The sequence below is a fragment of the Monodelphis domestica genome, chromosome 7 (assembly GCF_027887165.1).
Source record: "Monodelphis domestica isolate mMonDom1 chromosome 7, mMonDom1.pri, whole genome shotgun sequence".
NCBI lineage: Eukaryota > Metazoa > Chordata > Mammalia > Didelphimorphia > Didelphidae > Monodelphis > Monodelphis domestica.
Genome location: NC_077233.1, coordinates 124,002,646 through 124,017,998, shown reverse-complemented (window position 1 = coordinate 124,017,998; position 15,353 = coordinate 124,002,646). Strand labels below are relative to the sequence as shown.

Genomic DNA, 15,353 nt, shown 5'->3' with positions numbered 1-15,353 from the left:
AATTTTGCTGTCAGTACAGTACTCTTCTGTCAAACACATCCTACCTTTCAACAAACCTGGCTGTCAGAGTAATGGTGCACTTGATGAGACATTAGTGTGCTCAGAAACCACTAGCCTCAAAAGCTGCAGGTTGAATTACAGCAGGAGCACCTTTTTCCTATAAATTGGCTTGATTACCTTCAATCATGTATCTTACATGTTCATTTGCTGCAATCATCATCATAACTAAAACTGTGATTTCTTGGTGGAGACACAAGTTGCTTTCAAATACATTGGTGCCACGTTCTCAAAGCTGGAAGAAATGTGGCTAATTTTGCTCACTGTTGAATAAATGCTTAAATGAAAGCAGTTCTCGAGAAAAATAAATAATTTAGAAATATTCTTCCTATCTGCTCTATCCCCACCCATACTTATATCCCAAGAACAAAAGTTAAGAAATCATTCAGCTTCTGTTGGATCTCTGTCCTAGTATATATAATCCTTGTATTCTTCAATTCAATAGATTTTAATTCCCACTATCCAGTGGAAACTACCACTTTTTACAAATGAATGTGCTCATTTGGGCTGAAGAAAGTACAAAGCCAGAAACTAGGAAGGGTCAGCAATTCAAAATGTGATAAAAAAAAATCAATGGATTTGGGACGCAGAACTTGGTTGTGAATCTTGTCTCTCTTAAGTTGCTACCTATAAGACTTTGGGAAAGTCATTGCCTTTTTTTTATCTTAGTTTACTTATCTGTAAAAGAAAACAATTGGATGAGATTAGAAAGTCACAAGTTTCTTGTGTTTAAACTGGGAGAGCATTTGATAGTGTCTAAAAGCTATGGAAATTATGTTAAAAGAGGGTATGTGCAATATCTTTTGATTAACTGTCAATTCCTGTATAACAAAGGCAATGTAAATTAATGACATATTCCTGGTATAACCTCTAAAAACATCTCCTTTGCCATAAATAAATGTAATCTCTCATTGAAGATGAAAGGCTATGCCATTCTGAGTCTAAACATATATATATATATATATATATATAAATATATGTTCTATATCTTCTTTGTTATGGACTGATGTTCCATGAAGCCCCCAAGATGATTTTATCTTTTTTTTTTTTAATCACTATTTTATCACTATCCTGGACAAGGTGTCATTCAGCATATTTTTATCAGTATATGTTTATCAAAGAAGATGACCTTTACATACAAAAATTTTGTCATTAAATACAAACTAATTAGGGAAGAAGGGCTTTAAAAGTTGCAAGAATTAAAAGACAATTAATACTCTACTGGATAAACAGATCAATTAGGACACACATGGCTTTACCCTGGGATGGGTGTGTGTCTGTCATTCCATATTGTTGTCTGAGGAAGCTAACAAACTACTACTCAGAAAAATGTTTTTAAATGTGAAAGATACAAAAGGAAACTAATTATGTTGAAATGCAATTTATCTGTCTGTCTGTCTACCCACCTACCCACCTACCCACCTATCTATCTATCTATCTATCTATCTATCTATCTATCTATCTATCTATCTATCTATCTATCTATCTATCCATCCATCCATCCATCTATCTTTTTTAAAGTCCACATACACCAGGTCAAGAACCTCTAACCAAATTAGCTGAGGTAATGGCATGATGGCTCTCCTAATCTACACTCCCCAGATCACAGGTATCCTGACACTAGTTATGACTTTCTTAGAAAGCTAGAAAAGATATCCTCCAACTCTTTAAGAGACTCATGGAATCCACTTTAAGGTGGGTTCCCCTTTGCCCTTCCCTTCTCAAAACCCAGAAAATTCACTTTGGGGAGGATTAGAAAGGACAAGGGGTTCCACATTCCAGATATGGTTTCATGTATCACATTAGTTTTACTCTCTAAATAAGAAGGAATTAATTTCACGGAAAGGTATGTCCTGGTAGGTGTCTGCATAAATTCTAATTCCCCCAACATTAAGAATTTTGGCTTTTATTGAGATTTGTGTTTTTGTTGGATGGGGGGATAGAAAGCAAAGTATAATTTCCTCTTTGGATTATTCCCGCATACAGAGTTATTAACCTTTCTTGTATGTTATGGATCCTTTTGGCAGACTCATGAAACTTATGGACATCTGAGAAAAAATGTTTTAAATGCAGAAAGTAAAACAAAAAAACAGGATTACAAAGGAAGCAAACTATACTGAAATACTATAATAAACATCTTTTTTAAATTTCTCAGATTTTACAGGTAACCCCTGCTAAAAGCATTCCGAGTAGCTGTTTGGGAAGCCCTTTCTATTTAAAATATCCATTATTTTGCATGTTAAATAGAAGAGTTACTTAAAAGGGTGTATGTGGGGGAATTACGTCAATACTTTTCATATTGATCTACTTGCCTCCTTAATTATAGGAAAGTTTGCCCCTGTAATGAGCATGGATAAATGCTTTCTACTCTATGCAATTCTCTTCATATTATACTCGGCAAAAAACCTTGACCTCTCCTCTGGGAATACCTAGACTGTGATCTGTTTTTTCAAACTCAACACATTCATTAATCTCTTGTCTGAACAATTTTAACAGGGACATGCTTGTGGCCAAGACTTGTTAGTTTAAAAAAATTGTGTTAAAGGGGCTAATACTGTACATTAAATTCAAAACCTAAAAATTCACCATTGAAGTTAAAAGCTTAGAAATACATTCGCAGAGTCATATTGACATTCATTACTGTACAATGTACATTTTACTTAAGTTATTTTCAAAGATTAGAGATAATTTATCCATAAAACTAATAGTACAGTTGCCAATGTTCAATGTGTTATTTCCAGAACTGTAGTTCTTGCTATTTTTTACAACAGTTTAAATGGCAGGAATACAGGACCCTGTTATTCAAATAAAGTTTTTTTCAAGTTGTATATACTAAAAATGAGGTATTTTACTACAATTTAGATGTCCTTTCATCCTTGACCAGTCATCTCTCTCCACACAAACAAAAAAACTACTAAAAGAATATATATGATTAATTTTCAAAATTGTATCACAAAAACCACATGTTCAAGTTTCAGGAGATGAAACATGATATCCAATTCCTGCCAGAGAAGTAAGAGATTTAAAATGCAGAAAAATGTATAATTTTTGGGAAAATACTGAGGAATTCATCTATGTCTATTGGTTTAAAAGGTTTTCTTTCTCTTCTTTTAAATTGTTAAAATAGAAGAGATTTAGCTGTAGAGTGGAATGGAGAGAGGGATAAAAATACTTATAAAAATTTCTTTCCCTTAAACTATTAATTAGCAGAGAGTAATAAAACTAATTCTGAATATCTTGAAATTTAATAAATATTTTTCAAAGTCATTTAGATGTTTTATTACTGAGAATGAACAAATGTAGCATTACTAAAGTTTATATACAGAGAAATTTATGTAATTATTTTTATACCCTTAATTATAGCTTACATTTAACTTCTTTACAAAGTTAAACTCAAAAATATTATTTTACAATCTCTTGAGATCATATGCTTACATATTTTTGTCCTCACACGGGTATCTTTTATATTCTTTATTAGCCTTATAAAATATCAAATATATCTATACCTCATGAGATGGTATGTGTATACATGTATATTTAAGTAACCAAGCACAATAAAACTATAAGGGAGAGCTATTTCTGGGCTTTTTTAATTTTACAAATTTACTCACTAAAATCTGGTAAAAATGAGATTGACAAAAGTTTCAAAGCAGGTTAAGACAATTAAGAGTAAATCACCTTGCCTAGGGCCTACAGACCCTTGGAGCTATGGGATACAATTCCATTTTGGCACTGGTTTAATTTAGAGAAACTTGACAAGTTGTGCATACCTTGTCCTTTGGGGAATGAAATCTCTCTTTAGAACCCTCAAAATACAATAATAACCATAGAGTACATTTTATGGATGAGGATGATAATTACAAAGCTAATTATAATAAGAAAACAGTCTTAATTGTTATAAAAATTCAGAAACCTGAGCTCAATGGGTCTATCCTAGAATCTACACACCAGGTAGAAGTTACCAAACAATAATGGCTTTTTGCTGTGCAGAAGCACAAGACATCCTTGGAAATGTTTTATAGGAAATGTCTGACTCAGTTTAATTTTAATAATAAGACTGATGAAATATCTCTTCCAGCTCTATAATGATTTCTAATTGATATGCTATGTCACTATCACAATGGCTTCATCTGAGGATGAAATTTTTGAAAATATAAATTAACATTTAAAATATAGGGCTCTTTTAAATTTGAAAACAGTTACCTCATTAGGTGCTAGGGAGAGACAATCAAAGAAATGACAATATCTCAATCTGCTTATATTCTAACAAAAATAACAACATAGACACATTTAAATATTAGGCACTGGGCTTGGAGTCATGGAGAACTGGGTTTAAATTCTGAGGCATTAAAATAGATGTATGACCCTGGATAAGTCACTTAATCTCTCTGTCTCTCATTTTCATCATCTATAGTTAGATTTGATGGACTCCAAGGTCCATCCAGGTCTAACTCTGTGATCCAATGAAATAGAATATAAAAGCATGGTAGTTCAATGCAAAGTAATGAGAGAGCAAAGGTGCTAAAAGTTGGGAGAATCAGGAGACACTTTGTATAGAACGTGATGCTTTCATTGCATTTTGAAGAAAGGGAAGTATGAAGAGACATACAAGATAGCTAGTATGAAGCCATGGAGGTAGGAGAATGAACTCAAGTGTATGAAGGACAGAGACAAGGAGAGCCTGAAGGAGGATAAAAAGGTTGAAATAATAAATTAATGCCAAATTGTGATGGTCTTTAAAAGGCAAAATTAATATCATGAACTTTTACATAGGAAAGCTATGTGTTTTGGTGTCTTATTCCTGTAGTAGACTGGAGGATCTATGAGGGCAGAGATCATCTAATCGATACTTTATATATCCTTCACCTAAGCACCTGGAAAAGTATATTTGATCAGTTTTCGTTGTTCAAATGAGAATAATATACATGAATCTTTTTGCAAGACTGGAAGCCTCAATATAAAAAGATAACATTGTTATTATTATTTTAAGTCCTAAAAATATACTACTTGAAAAACAAAAATGTTTCCATCTGCTTAAACATCTTCCCTCAATGGAAAGGAATACTTTCAATTACATTATCACTTGATATTAACTTATTTCGAGTACTCATCTATTCTGTATAAACCAGTTCAAGTCATTTCACTCCATACCCAAAATGCTGGCAAGCTTGCTCAATGTTGGCCACCCTTCCTTTTGTCTCAGTCTTTCATAAAAATCCTTTTGTGTGACTGTCAAGCAGCTGTGCTTTGTTCTTTAATGTTCCTAGCCCAGCTCCCCAGCAGAGACCACTTTATACCGTAAACTGTAAAGTACCATTTTCACAGCGGGGACAACAGTGTTCATCTTCAAAAAGAGGCATTAATAAAATGAGACTGTAATGAACATGCTAATTCTGATCACAGAGTATTGCACAATAGTGCTGATAGTCGGCTGCATTCTCATTGAAAAATGGTAGAAGTTCTTCTCCAACTGCTATAATGGTGCACACTTTTGAAAGAAGCATTTGTCTACAAACATTTCTCTCTCTTTCCCAGTGAATTGTCTCTTTTAGCTCATTCAGCTACTCACCTTTGTCCAGTAATTTCAGCCTCCAATAACTCAGGAACACTCAACTTCAGACAAAATATTTTCCTCCCATGTTTTAAGTATTTGATGTAGTGGTTTTCATTCACCAAAATACACTATCCTTGGACGTACTATGAGTGTACGTGTTGAGCTAGCTATGGGCTTTTCCTCTGACTGATTTAACAGTTGGGTTCCTTGGGCAGTGAATACCTCAGCTAAAAGGTACTCAACACCCCTCACATAGGGTAGCTCAGGAAGTCCCACTGATGTGTTTGTTTGTCTTATCTTTAATCTGCCAGTGGGTATGATTAGCTCAAAGAAGAGTCATTTACAGGAAAGACATGACAACAGCAACAAAGCTTCTACCTTTAAATCTGAGATTCATTCTCTTACAAATATACACAGTGTGAGTGACCAGGATGGGCAATTCATAAAGCAGGGGAGTCACACTGGTAGCCCAGAAACCTATGGCTATTCTGCCTTCCCCATGTCTCCTTGTAATATTTTCATACTGCTCTTTGAGAAAGAACAGTAAAACAATGTCCCTTCACAAGAAGCTTACTTTCTATCCAAGAAGACAGCATAAGAACTATACTCAAATTTCAATTTGAGACATTAAATTAGCTATGTGACTCTGGGCAAATCACTTAGTATCTCTGTACCTCCTAGTTTCATCTATAAAATGAGAGAGTTGGACTTGATAGACTCTAAGATCCCTTCCAATTTTAAATCTAAATTTCCATGAAATAGAAAATAAACACGTGTTCATTCATTACAAAGTAATTTAGGAAGAACATTAAAAGTTAAAAGAATCAGAAGAGAATAAGTACATGTCTTTGATGGGTAAATATATCAGTTAGATCCTATGTGACCTTCTCCCAGGACGAGTACCAAATATGGATGAAGATTGAAGTTCTTTTGGAAGCTCTTAAAGATTCACTTTTTACCATTTCCTTTAGGACTTAGATTTAAGCATGCAGGAATTGGGAGAGAGGAGGAAAGGAGTGGACTTTGTTCTGTTCCCTCTTGAATCAGAATAACATAGAGGCAGCTAGGTAGCACAATGGCTAGAGCACCAGATGTAGTGTGAGGAGGACCTGAGTTCAAATCTGGATGCAGACACATCCTAGTTGTTTGACTCTGAGCAAGTCACTTAGCCCTGACTGTTTAGCCATTGTCACTGACTATCTTAGAACTGAGGCTGAGAAAGAAGTTAAGGATTTAAAAAAGAACAAAGTAGAATCTAGCTCCAGAGACACTTTGAGTCTCTTCAAGTCACTTAAAGGAGCAGAGCCTAAAATCAAGATACTGATTAGGATATGGCCAATTTCAAAGCTGGAACTCCTCCTTGTCACAGAAAATACCCATAGTTTTTAATTATTTATGAAAATGTATAGAAGAATGTTGCAACATATTTCTAATAAACCTAAAGGTAAAAGATAGAGAAGAAGTAGGGCCAAGCACTTGGGGAAATGATAAAAAGTGAATCTTTAAGAGCTTCCACAAGAGCTTCCATCTTTATCATAGTTGGTTTTCTTCTCAGCTCTTGTTCCTTGAATCTGTCATGATGTGAACATGATGAAATCATTTAACTTCCCTGATTCTCAGTTTTGACATTTGTACAATGAAAGAAAATAATTGTGCTACTTATTCCACAGAGTTGATATGATCATATATGTATGTAAAGAACTATGTAATTTTAAATGACTATTAAACGTCTGTTCATAATTCTCTTTTTAATGTGAGTACATTTTCAACTGTTAGTGTTTTTTGCTCATTTGAAGGTAAAGTTTTTGTCCTGCATTAGATGCTAACAGATTTGTTCACTTTCACTACTGTTGGTTTTCTATTAAAAATGATTAGGATTTGATGTGTACCGACATTCCCAAGATAAAAATTGTTCCATTTGTTAAAGCAGTAGAATACTACAAATAAATGACTTTGGAACTTCAAAAACAACATTAAAATCTTCCTCAGAATTATTATTAAAAATTCAGTATAATATGCCAGTCTATAAAAAGATCTGTGTTCCACTGGCAAATTTCATTGTCAGAAATTTGATTACTAGATGTAAATGGCCTAAGATTGCATTACCCTATTCATATCCTCCAGTAATGGGACATACCTTTCCTTCGCTTAAAATAAAGTCCACATGCTTCTCCACAATCTTTCTGTTCCTCTCCTAGAGTTAGTTACCAAAAGATATTCCGTTTTTATTTTTGTTAAGTGTGCTTACTGATATCTGAAAACAAATGGCCTTCCAATATGCTAACTTTGGCTTACTAAATTTAAAATAATTTTTGTTTAAACACAATAATATGTGATTTTGTTAATGATTTACTTGAAATTTAAATAAAGAAAAAACAGCTATTTCTTCCAATCTTAGATTGTCTTGAACAAAAAGTATGAGTTGCCATTTAATTTTCCTTTGTTGAATAATAAGAATTTACTAAGGGATTAGAATAGAAGAACTTGGAAAACATCTTAGTAATTATCTAATTCAAAGAACTTCTTTTCCAGAGTGGACACTAATTTTTAGAGAGGAAAATATGGGAGTTCACACAAAAGAGTCTCCAAATCATCAATAAGGAATATACACACCTAATAAATATCTTCCACAATATATCACTTTAAAAAAGTATGGATTTTTACAATTATCATTTAAAAATATTTCTCATTATTTCTTCCTCTCCCCCAAACCTTTCTTATTAGTAAAGAGAATATGTCAAGTCAAACCAATTAATACAGCAACATCTTTCTGTATAAGCCACATTCTGAATCCAATGCCTTTTCCTTCTTGGCTGCTATCTTAAAAGAGATAAGGATGTCTCTTAAGAGAGGAGGATATATTTTACCATATACTTTCTCTAATGGAGGTCATTAATTGTAACTATCTATATGTTACATATTTGCAAAAAGGTATTATGTATTCTTTAAGAGCCTGAGGCTAGCATCTATTTAAAAATTGAATATTTATGCAAAATATATTTAGTTTCAAGAATTAAATCATGATATCTAAACACAAACTGAACTTAAATTCAGTTCAACAACTTAGTACCTATTATGTGTCAGATGTTGGAAATATAAAGACAAAAAATGAAAACAAAACATCAAATTTAGCTTGTCTTTTGTGGAATGGGGAAGGGGTTTAGAGTAGGAAGGGTGGATTTTCAGAGACTTCTTTTGCAGGAGGGGGAATGTCATGCATTCAAGAAGCTTATAATTGGCTGGATGATTATCATAAAGTATGTTCAAATAAATAAAATGTATATTTTCATATTATATAGTTTAAAGGGCTAAAATTTTCTGTAATATACAGAAAGTGAGCTTGAAAAATTGCACATTCAGTTGGTTAGTCCTTTTACTTTTCATGTTAATAAAATGCTTATTTATATTCTTGAGCTTTTTGCCTGTAAAATTGAATAATTTGATTTTCTAAGCTGCTTGAGTATTTTATGGCATGCTTTTCCCCTCTCCAATCTACCAGGTAAATTTGGCCCACATTATTAGTAATAGTCCTCCTCCCAAGAGCAGAGACTTTGCCAATATCAACAGGAGGTGCTGATCTTCGTGCAGAGGGAGCAGGATGTTGCTGCTTTTTAAATCTCTGGTTACCACAAAGATCAAGAAGCAAAAATGTTGCTAATTTCAGGAAAACCTAAAGTAAATGAATCCCTTAGGGGGGGAAATTGGAAACTGAAAAACTAATAGCTTTAAAAATCAAATATCCATGCAAATCTTTCAGGTTCAGCTCTGATATTAGATTTTTCATACACATTTCCCAATTCTCCCCATCTTAACACAGTTAAGCCTGGTCTCTTGACTGCTGGAATATGCTAAAAAAGATACTACACTGTATCATAGCAAAAGGGCTATTAGGCATATTTCCCAGGGCCACATGAAAAACAATACAGTTCTCATCTTGGGATACAAGATTAAATTAGAGATTGGGAAATATCTTTGTCACTATCATTTATTTTAGATCACAGTCATCCTGAAATAAATCCAGAACGGACACTATGTACTGTAGTGCTGGCATGGAATCTTATGCTGAATTAATTACAAAAGCAACAGAATCGTAGTAAGAAATAGAGGTAGTTAGCATGCCCATTCAACAAAAGCAAAAACCATTTGTAGTCAACATAGGGACTCAACAATTGAGCCTATAATTTTGCTAAAGAAAATGTCCATTGTGGTGATTTGTGTCATAGAAGCTTACTGAATAAGTCTAAAAATTGCCCAAGAATAGCAGTAACACCCAAACTTAACCCATTCCCCCCACAGTCTTCCAGTTATCTCTACTTCTCCTGGGAAAAGGAAATGAATTTTAGAAATGGCACAGCTTACTTGTTTTTGTATTTCTCTTTTTTTTCCTTTTTTTCTTTAGAATATTAAGGAGCACTACCAAAAAACACTCAAAGAAATCTAGGAAACAAGCATGTTATATTAAAAGGTCAGGAAAGGGATAAATAACTCATAGGTTAAATTCCAAGACTATTTGATGGATTTGATTCCTGTTGTGATCCATTTCCAATTTATTTAACTGGATCATACAATTTCTTTTTTCAAGCTCCCCCATTAAAGGAGGAGGGGAGGAGAAAAAAATACCAAATATTGACAATGATATAATTGACCAACAATCTCACACTTACCACGTAAAACAGTGAGTCTCGTAGATACGCTTATTTCTCCAACACTATTGGAGGCAACACATTCATAGATTGCCTCATCCCGGGGAGTTCGTAAAGGTTGTATTCTGAGAACAGATCCGGATCCATCATCAAACTCTATTACCTATTGAAGGAAACAGTAGCTGTCATAGGTGTTGTTACAAATGCCTACCTTTCAACTAATCCAGGGTGTGCAAAGTGAACTATGCATTGTTCTAAGAGTGAAGCTAATTTGAGTTGAGACAATATGAAATAGCTAAACATAATATCTGCCATAACTTAGTAAACTAATTGTTTAGTTGATTATGGGTAAGAAGATGCATAGCCAAAATGTATAAACATATGCATTTTGGGGCTCCAGTGAAGGCATAAGAAATTTTATACTGATTTATACAAAGATAGAAATATAGCTATACATCTATGTATGAATATATCATACCCTTTTAATTTAGAAAAATGTTTTATGATTTTAACAATGATGGATTTCTTTTTGATCTTGTGCCCTTGCCTAAGTGCCAAAATACATCCATTCAATAATTGGACAATATGAGAAGAATTAATTCATGCCATTATAGATAGTTTTTCTAGCATAATAAAATGTCTTCTACTGAGAGGTATGTATGGGAGAACCATGAAGAGCAGATACATAAATCTGGTATTTATTCAGTAAACAGGACAGCTTTTATAACATTAAGCCTGGTAGCTTATGTTAATTTTTCTATAAATCATTCCAGTATTTATTATAGCTATGAGCATTCTTTGCATTTTTTGAGATCATTCTTCCTGGAAAATGGAGGATTATTTCAATAAGAGGAAAACTAATATCTTAATTTTCTAGCATTCTGTACTCTAGTTGTACTAGAACTGTAATATTAGACATTTAAGTATCAAACAATAAGAAGTAAACAACACAAAAACCAATGCAATATTTATGATTTAAGGATTTTATATTCCTTCCCCGTAATGTTGAGTGCAATTTTGTTTTGTCCTTGATGCTATTTTTAGAGATATTGAACAGGTTGTATTTAAGCTGGACAATGCCAGATTTGAATAAACCATGTTACAGTCTAGTTTAGGAAAGTTTATAAATATATTTATGAAGCCCTCAAATTTAACTCAATATGCAATGGACATGTATGGAGCATCTATTGTAAAGAAAGTACAGTATCTTTAAATAAGATGAGATCCCTTAGAGATAGTCTTCTAAGGAATAGGATAGGGATGAGAACTGGAACTAGAATTTCACTGCAGTTTTTCTGCAATTTAGAGATCTAAAAAATTGCCTATGGCACTGAATGATAAGATGGCATCTGAACTTAGGTTTTCCTACTTCTGAAGGGGTTTTTTATATGCTACACATACTGTTTTTTCAATAGGGGGATATGAATAATTATAAAAATATGGAATCAGTGCATAAGGAAGGAAAAATGAAATGTAAAGTTGAGGTCATTACTTGTTTGAGGAATCAGGAAGGTTTCATGGAAAAGGATAGACATATTTCAATTGGACCTAAAGGTATCATAAAGAATTCAAGATGTAGAACTAGTTGTAAGAATCAGTATGAGTAAAGACATGAAATGTGAAATCCCAGAATATAGACAGGGAATGATGAATAATTCAGAATCAATAATACAAGTCAAAGTTGGAAGGGACCTCGGGGAATATGTTGTCCAATTTGTACTTGGAACAAGAATCTCTGTTACCACATAAGCCAACAGGTTATGGTAGTACAATTTAAGCACTTGTCAATGGTATAATGGACCATATGATAAGAAGTCATCTGAGCTTCATGTGAAGCCATGTGTGAAGAGAAGAGAATATCACTCCCTTCCATTCCACTCTGCTTTGGGGTTCACATTATTGCTACAGAAAATATGGAGAGGAATAACTATGTGAGGTACATATTTCTAGACAGGTAGGAGATACCAAAGTGTGGGGTCTTTTGAATGCTGTATTAGAGATTTTAGATTCTACTTTATAGGCTAAAGTTAGCAAAAAAATTCAAACCATAGAATGACATGACTGGAGTCAAGCAATTCTGTGAATGCCCTCTTTGTTGTTTCACTAAAAAAATAAATAAATAAACTATTAAAAAGCACTTACTTGATTTGGTAAATGAAAACATTCCTTTATAGGCACTGGATCACAGTTTTTTCATGTCAATCAGTAATTATTAACTACTTGGTTTTAAATATTCTGTGAGTCAATTGGATATAGACATATCCACATACGAATAGACTAAAGTGAAACCATTTTTGTCCTCAAGAAGCTTATATACTACCAGATATAAAAATCATATGAAAATTTTAAATATGTAACACATTTGACTTTGTTCAACAGATCAGTGTTAATTAATATCAAATGAGGTATAAAATAGGATACAATCTCATCAGAGGTGGGAAGGCTTGTTAAGAGACTATTACAGTGGTCAAAGTGGGTGATAATGATGGTCTGTGTTAAAGTGCTAGAAGTGGGAAGAGTGAAGGGTACAGAGAAGCAAGAGATAATGCAGAAATAGAATCCAAAGGACTTGGCAAGTACATGAAAAGCAAAAAAGAAGGAAAATAATACCACAGTTTCAGATATTGAAGACTGAGTGAAAGGTATTGACACTGATAGAAACAGAAAATTCAGAAGAAGGAAAAGGTTTTCGGAAAAGAAGATAAGCTCAGTTATTGAGTTTGAGGGGTTAGTGAGGCATTTAGGTAAAGATGTACTTTAGGCAGCTGCAAAGAGAAGACTGGAATTCAGAAGTGAAGAAAGGTTGACTCTAGTAACATAGACTTGGCAATAATAGGCACAGAGATGGAAATTAAAGTTATAAGAATGAATAAAATGATCAAAGAACACAGAGAAATAGAAAAGACCAAGGACAGAACTCCAAGGAACACATAAACTAATTTAAAGCATGAGAAAGAGAGTAAGAAAAAAAAAAGAAACAAGCATTCACAAGGTGCTTATTATGTGTCAGACACTGCTAAGCACTTTATAAAAATCATCACATTTGATCTTCATAAACAATCCTGGGAAGTAAGTTCTCTTACTTTCCCTATTTTAATACTGAGGCAAACAGAAATGAAGAGAAAGGGTTCCAGAGCTACAAATAAGTTTCTGAGGTTCATTTTGCACTCAGGTCTTTTTGACTCCAGGCCTAAGATTGGTTAGTTAAATTTAACTGGATAAATAATCAAATGTAAAGGGAATCAAAGGCTAGTTTAAGAGGTAGGAGAACAAAGCACTCTAAAGTCAAAGGAAGAGATTATTATTGTTGTTGTTGTTACTACAGTTTCCCTAATGAGAGAGATAAACAAGGTCAAATGCTAAAAAAGGTCAAGAAGGGAAGGAAATTCCTCAAAAATGACATTGTGATGAGGTGAAGAACCAGCTCCTATTCCCTTCCCTGACCCCCTTGCCCCTTTGGTGATCTCAGATTTCAAGAGAATGAAGTCAGACAGAGAGAAATCATCTTTCAAAGGGATTGAGAAAAGAGTAGCCAAAAAGGGAATTTGAAAAATAGGCTATACACATCTTTTTCAAAAAGTTTGGTCATGAAGGGTAAGTGACTGTACAGAATATAAAGGCCAAAGAAGAATGCAGATTGAGGAAAAGGTGTTAGGAAAAAGCAGGAGGCTAAAGATACATGAAATGAAGGGTTGAGAGCTAGAATGAATTTCTAGATGAGGCAGGAGGCAGTGATGAGATAAGGGCATAAGTCTCCACTTATAGAGTATTATTGACCAGAATCCCCGTCTTCCTCTGAGATAATGAAAGAGACAGAACAACATGAGTGATGATGTCAAGAAATTCTGAGATGTGGCCTCTCAATCTTCTTAGGGAAGGGAGTCTGCTTATAAGTATAGGGAGTGAAGCTGTGATTAGAGGTTTGAGCAGGGAGAAAAAGTTTTGAAACAGCTGCTATAGAGAATTAGAAAGAGTCAATAAGAGTAGAAAAGGAAGACTGCTGAGCAGCAATGAGAGCCCAACCGAGGTTATCCATGCAAAAGAAATTTATAGTGAGTGAAATCAGCTCAGTTTCTTTGACTTTCTCCAACTATAATAACTATACATTTTTCTCTAGGGGCTCTATCAAAGAAAGTTCCAGTGCCTTTTTTTTCCATAAAAACCCACTTCACCCTATTTCCTCATTCATGTTCTGAAAGATGCCCAAAGGTTCATAGTTTCTTCAAATGCCTCTATTTGTTTCTAATGTTAATTAAGCACTACATTTAGTGTGACTCCATTGTGCCCTTTCGGGTGGAAAGGAATATCTCAGTATGTGGTTTAATTTTTATATAAAACAGAATTAGTCTGTACTTCACAATGAACTGAATACAAAGTTGATCAAATTCCCAAAGATAATAAAAACTGCTCTAAAGCAAGCTATTGCTTTCAGCCTGAACAATGGTAATAAGGTTTTGACTTTTTATCAATTTAGACAATAAGCTTCTATGATTCATTTTGTGTTTTTTAGATTTTGACCCAACTGCTATCAAATTATGTCACAAAACCCACCATGGGACACCTATGGGAAAGAAAGTCCACCACTTACTGTACATATCTCCTTTCTTATCATTCCCCCAGCATAAAGCCTGTGACTATTATCATGCAGGAGTGGTGTTAAAAATTAATTTACTCTGGATGTGTCTGTGTAACTCTCATTAAAGAATTATGTACTGAGGGAAAGTAACACTTTGAAATAGTTAGTCAAAAAATTCTCATATAGCTATCATTTAATTTTTGTTGCAAGAGCTCCTGCAATAAAGCCATGTTCATTGCCATGCAGTGTGATATGTTATACCTTAAAAGGATATATAGTATGTGTGTGCACATCTAAGTTCTGTATGCTACAGTGATGGATATGAACACAAGAAACAAAATATTCCCTTTGTTTCTTCATATAAATAGGAAAAAATTTTAGATCATTTAAAACGATCTTTTATTTCATTAGAAACATAGCTATATAAATAATTTGGTAAACTGCCAATACAGTTTAGTGTTCCTTATTTGCAATTAGACTTCAGAACAGAGATCTCCATTTTTCCTTTACTTAAGGAGTAAAC

The 15,353-nt window shown here is 33.7% G+C and overlaps 1 protein-coding gene across 11 annotated transcripts in view; it reads right to left on the bottom strand.

Moving 5' to 3' along the window:
- Positions 1 to 15,353, bottom strand: part of PTPRD (protein tyrosine phosphatase receptor type D) — a 590,847-nt gene that overhangs the window by 336,529 nt on the left and 238,965 nt on the right. For all 11 annotated transcript variants that reach the window (XM_056803979.1, XM_056803969.1, XM_056803973.1 and 8 more), the window contains exon 4: positions 10,276 to 10,417. In XM_056803979.1, the coding sequence (XP_056659957.1) occupies positions 10,276 to 10,417 (142 nt within the window). The remainder of the gene's footprint in view (positions 1 to 10,275; positions 10,418 to 15,353) is intronic.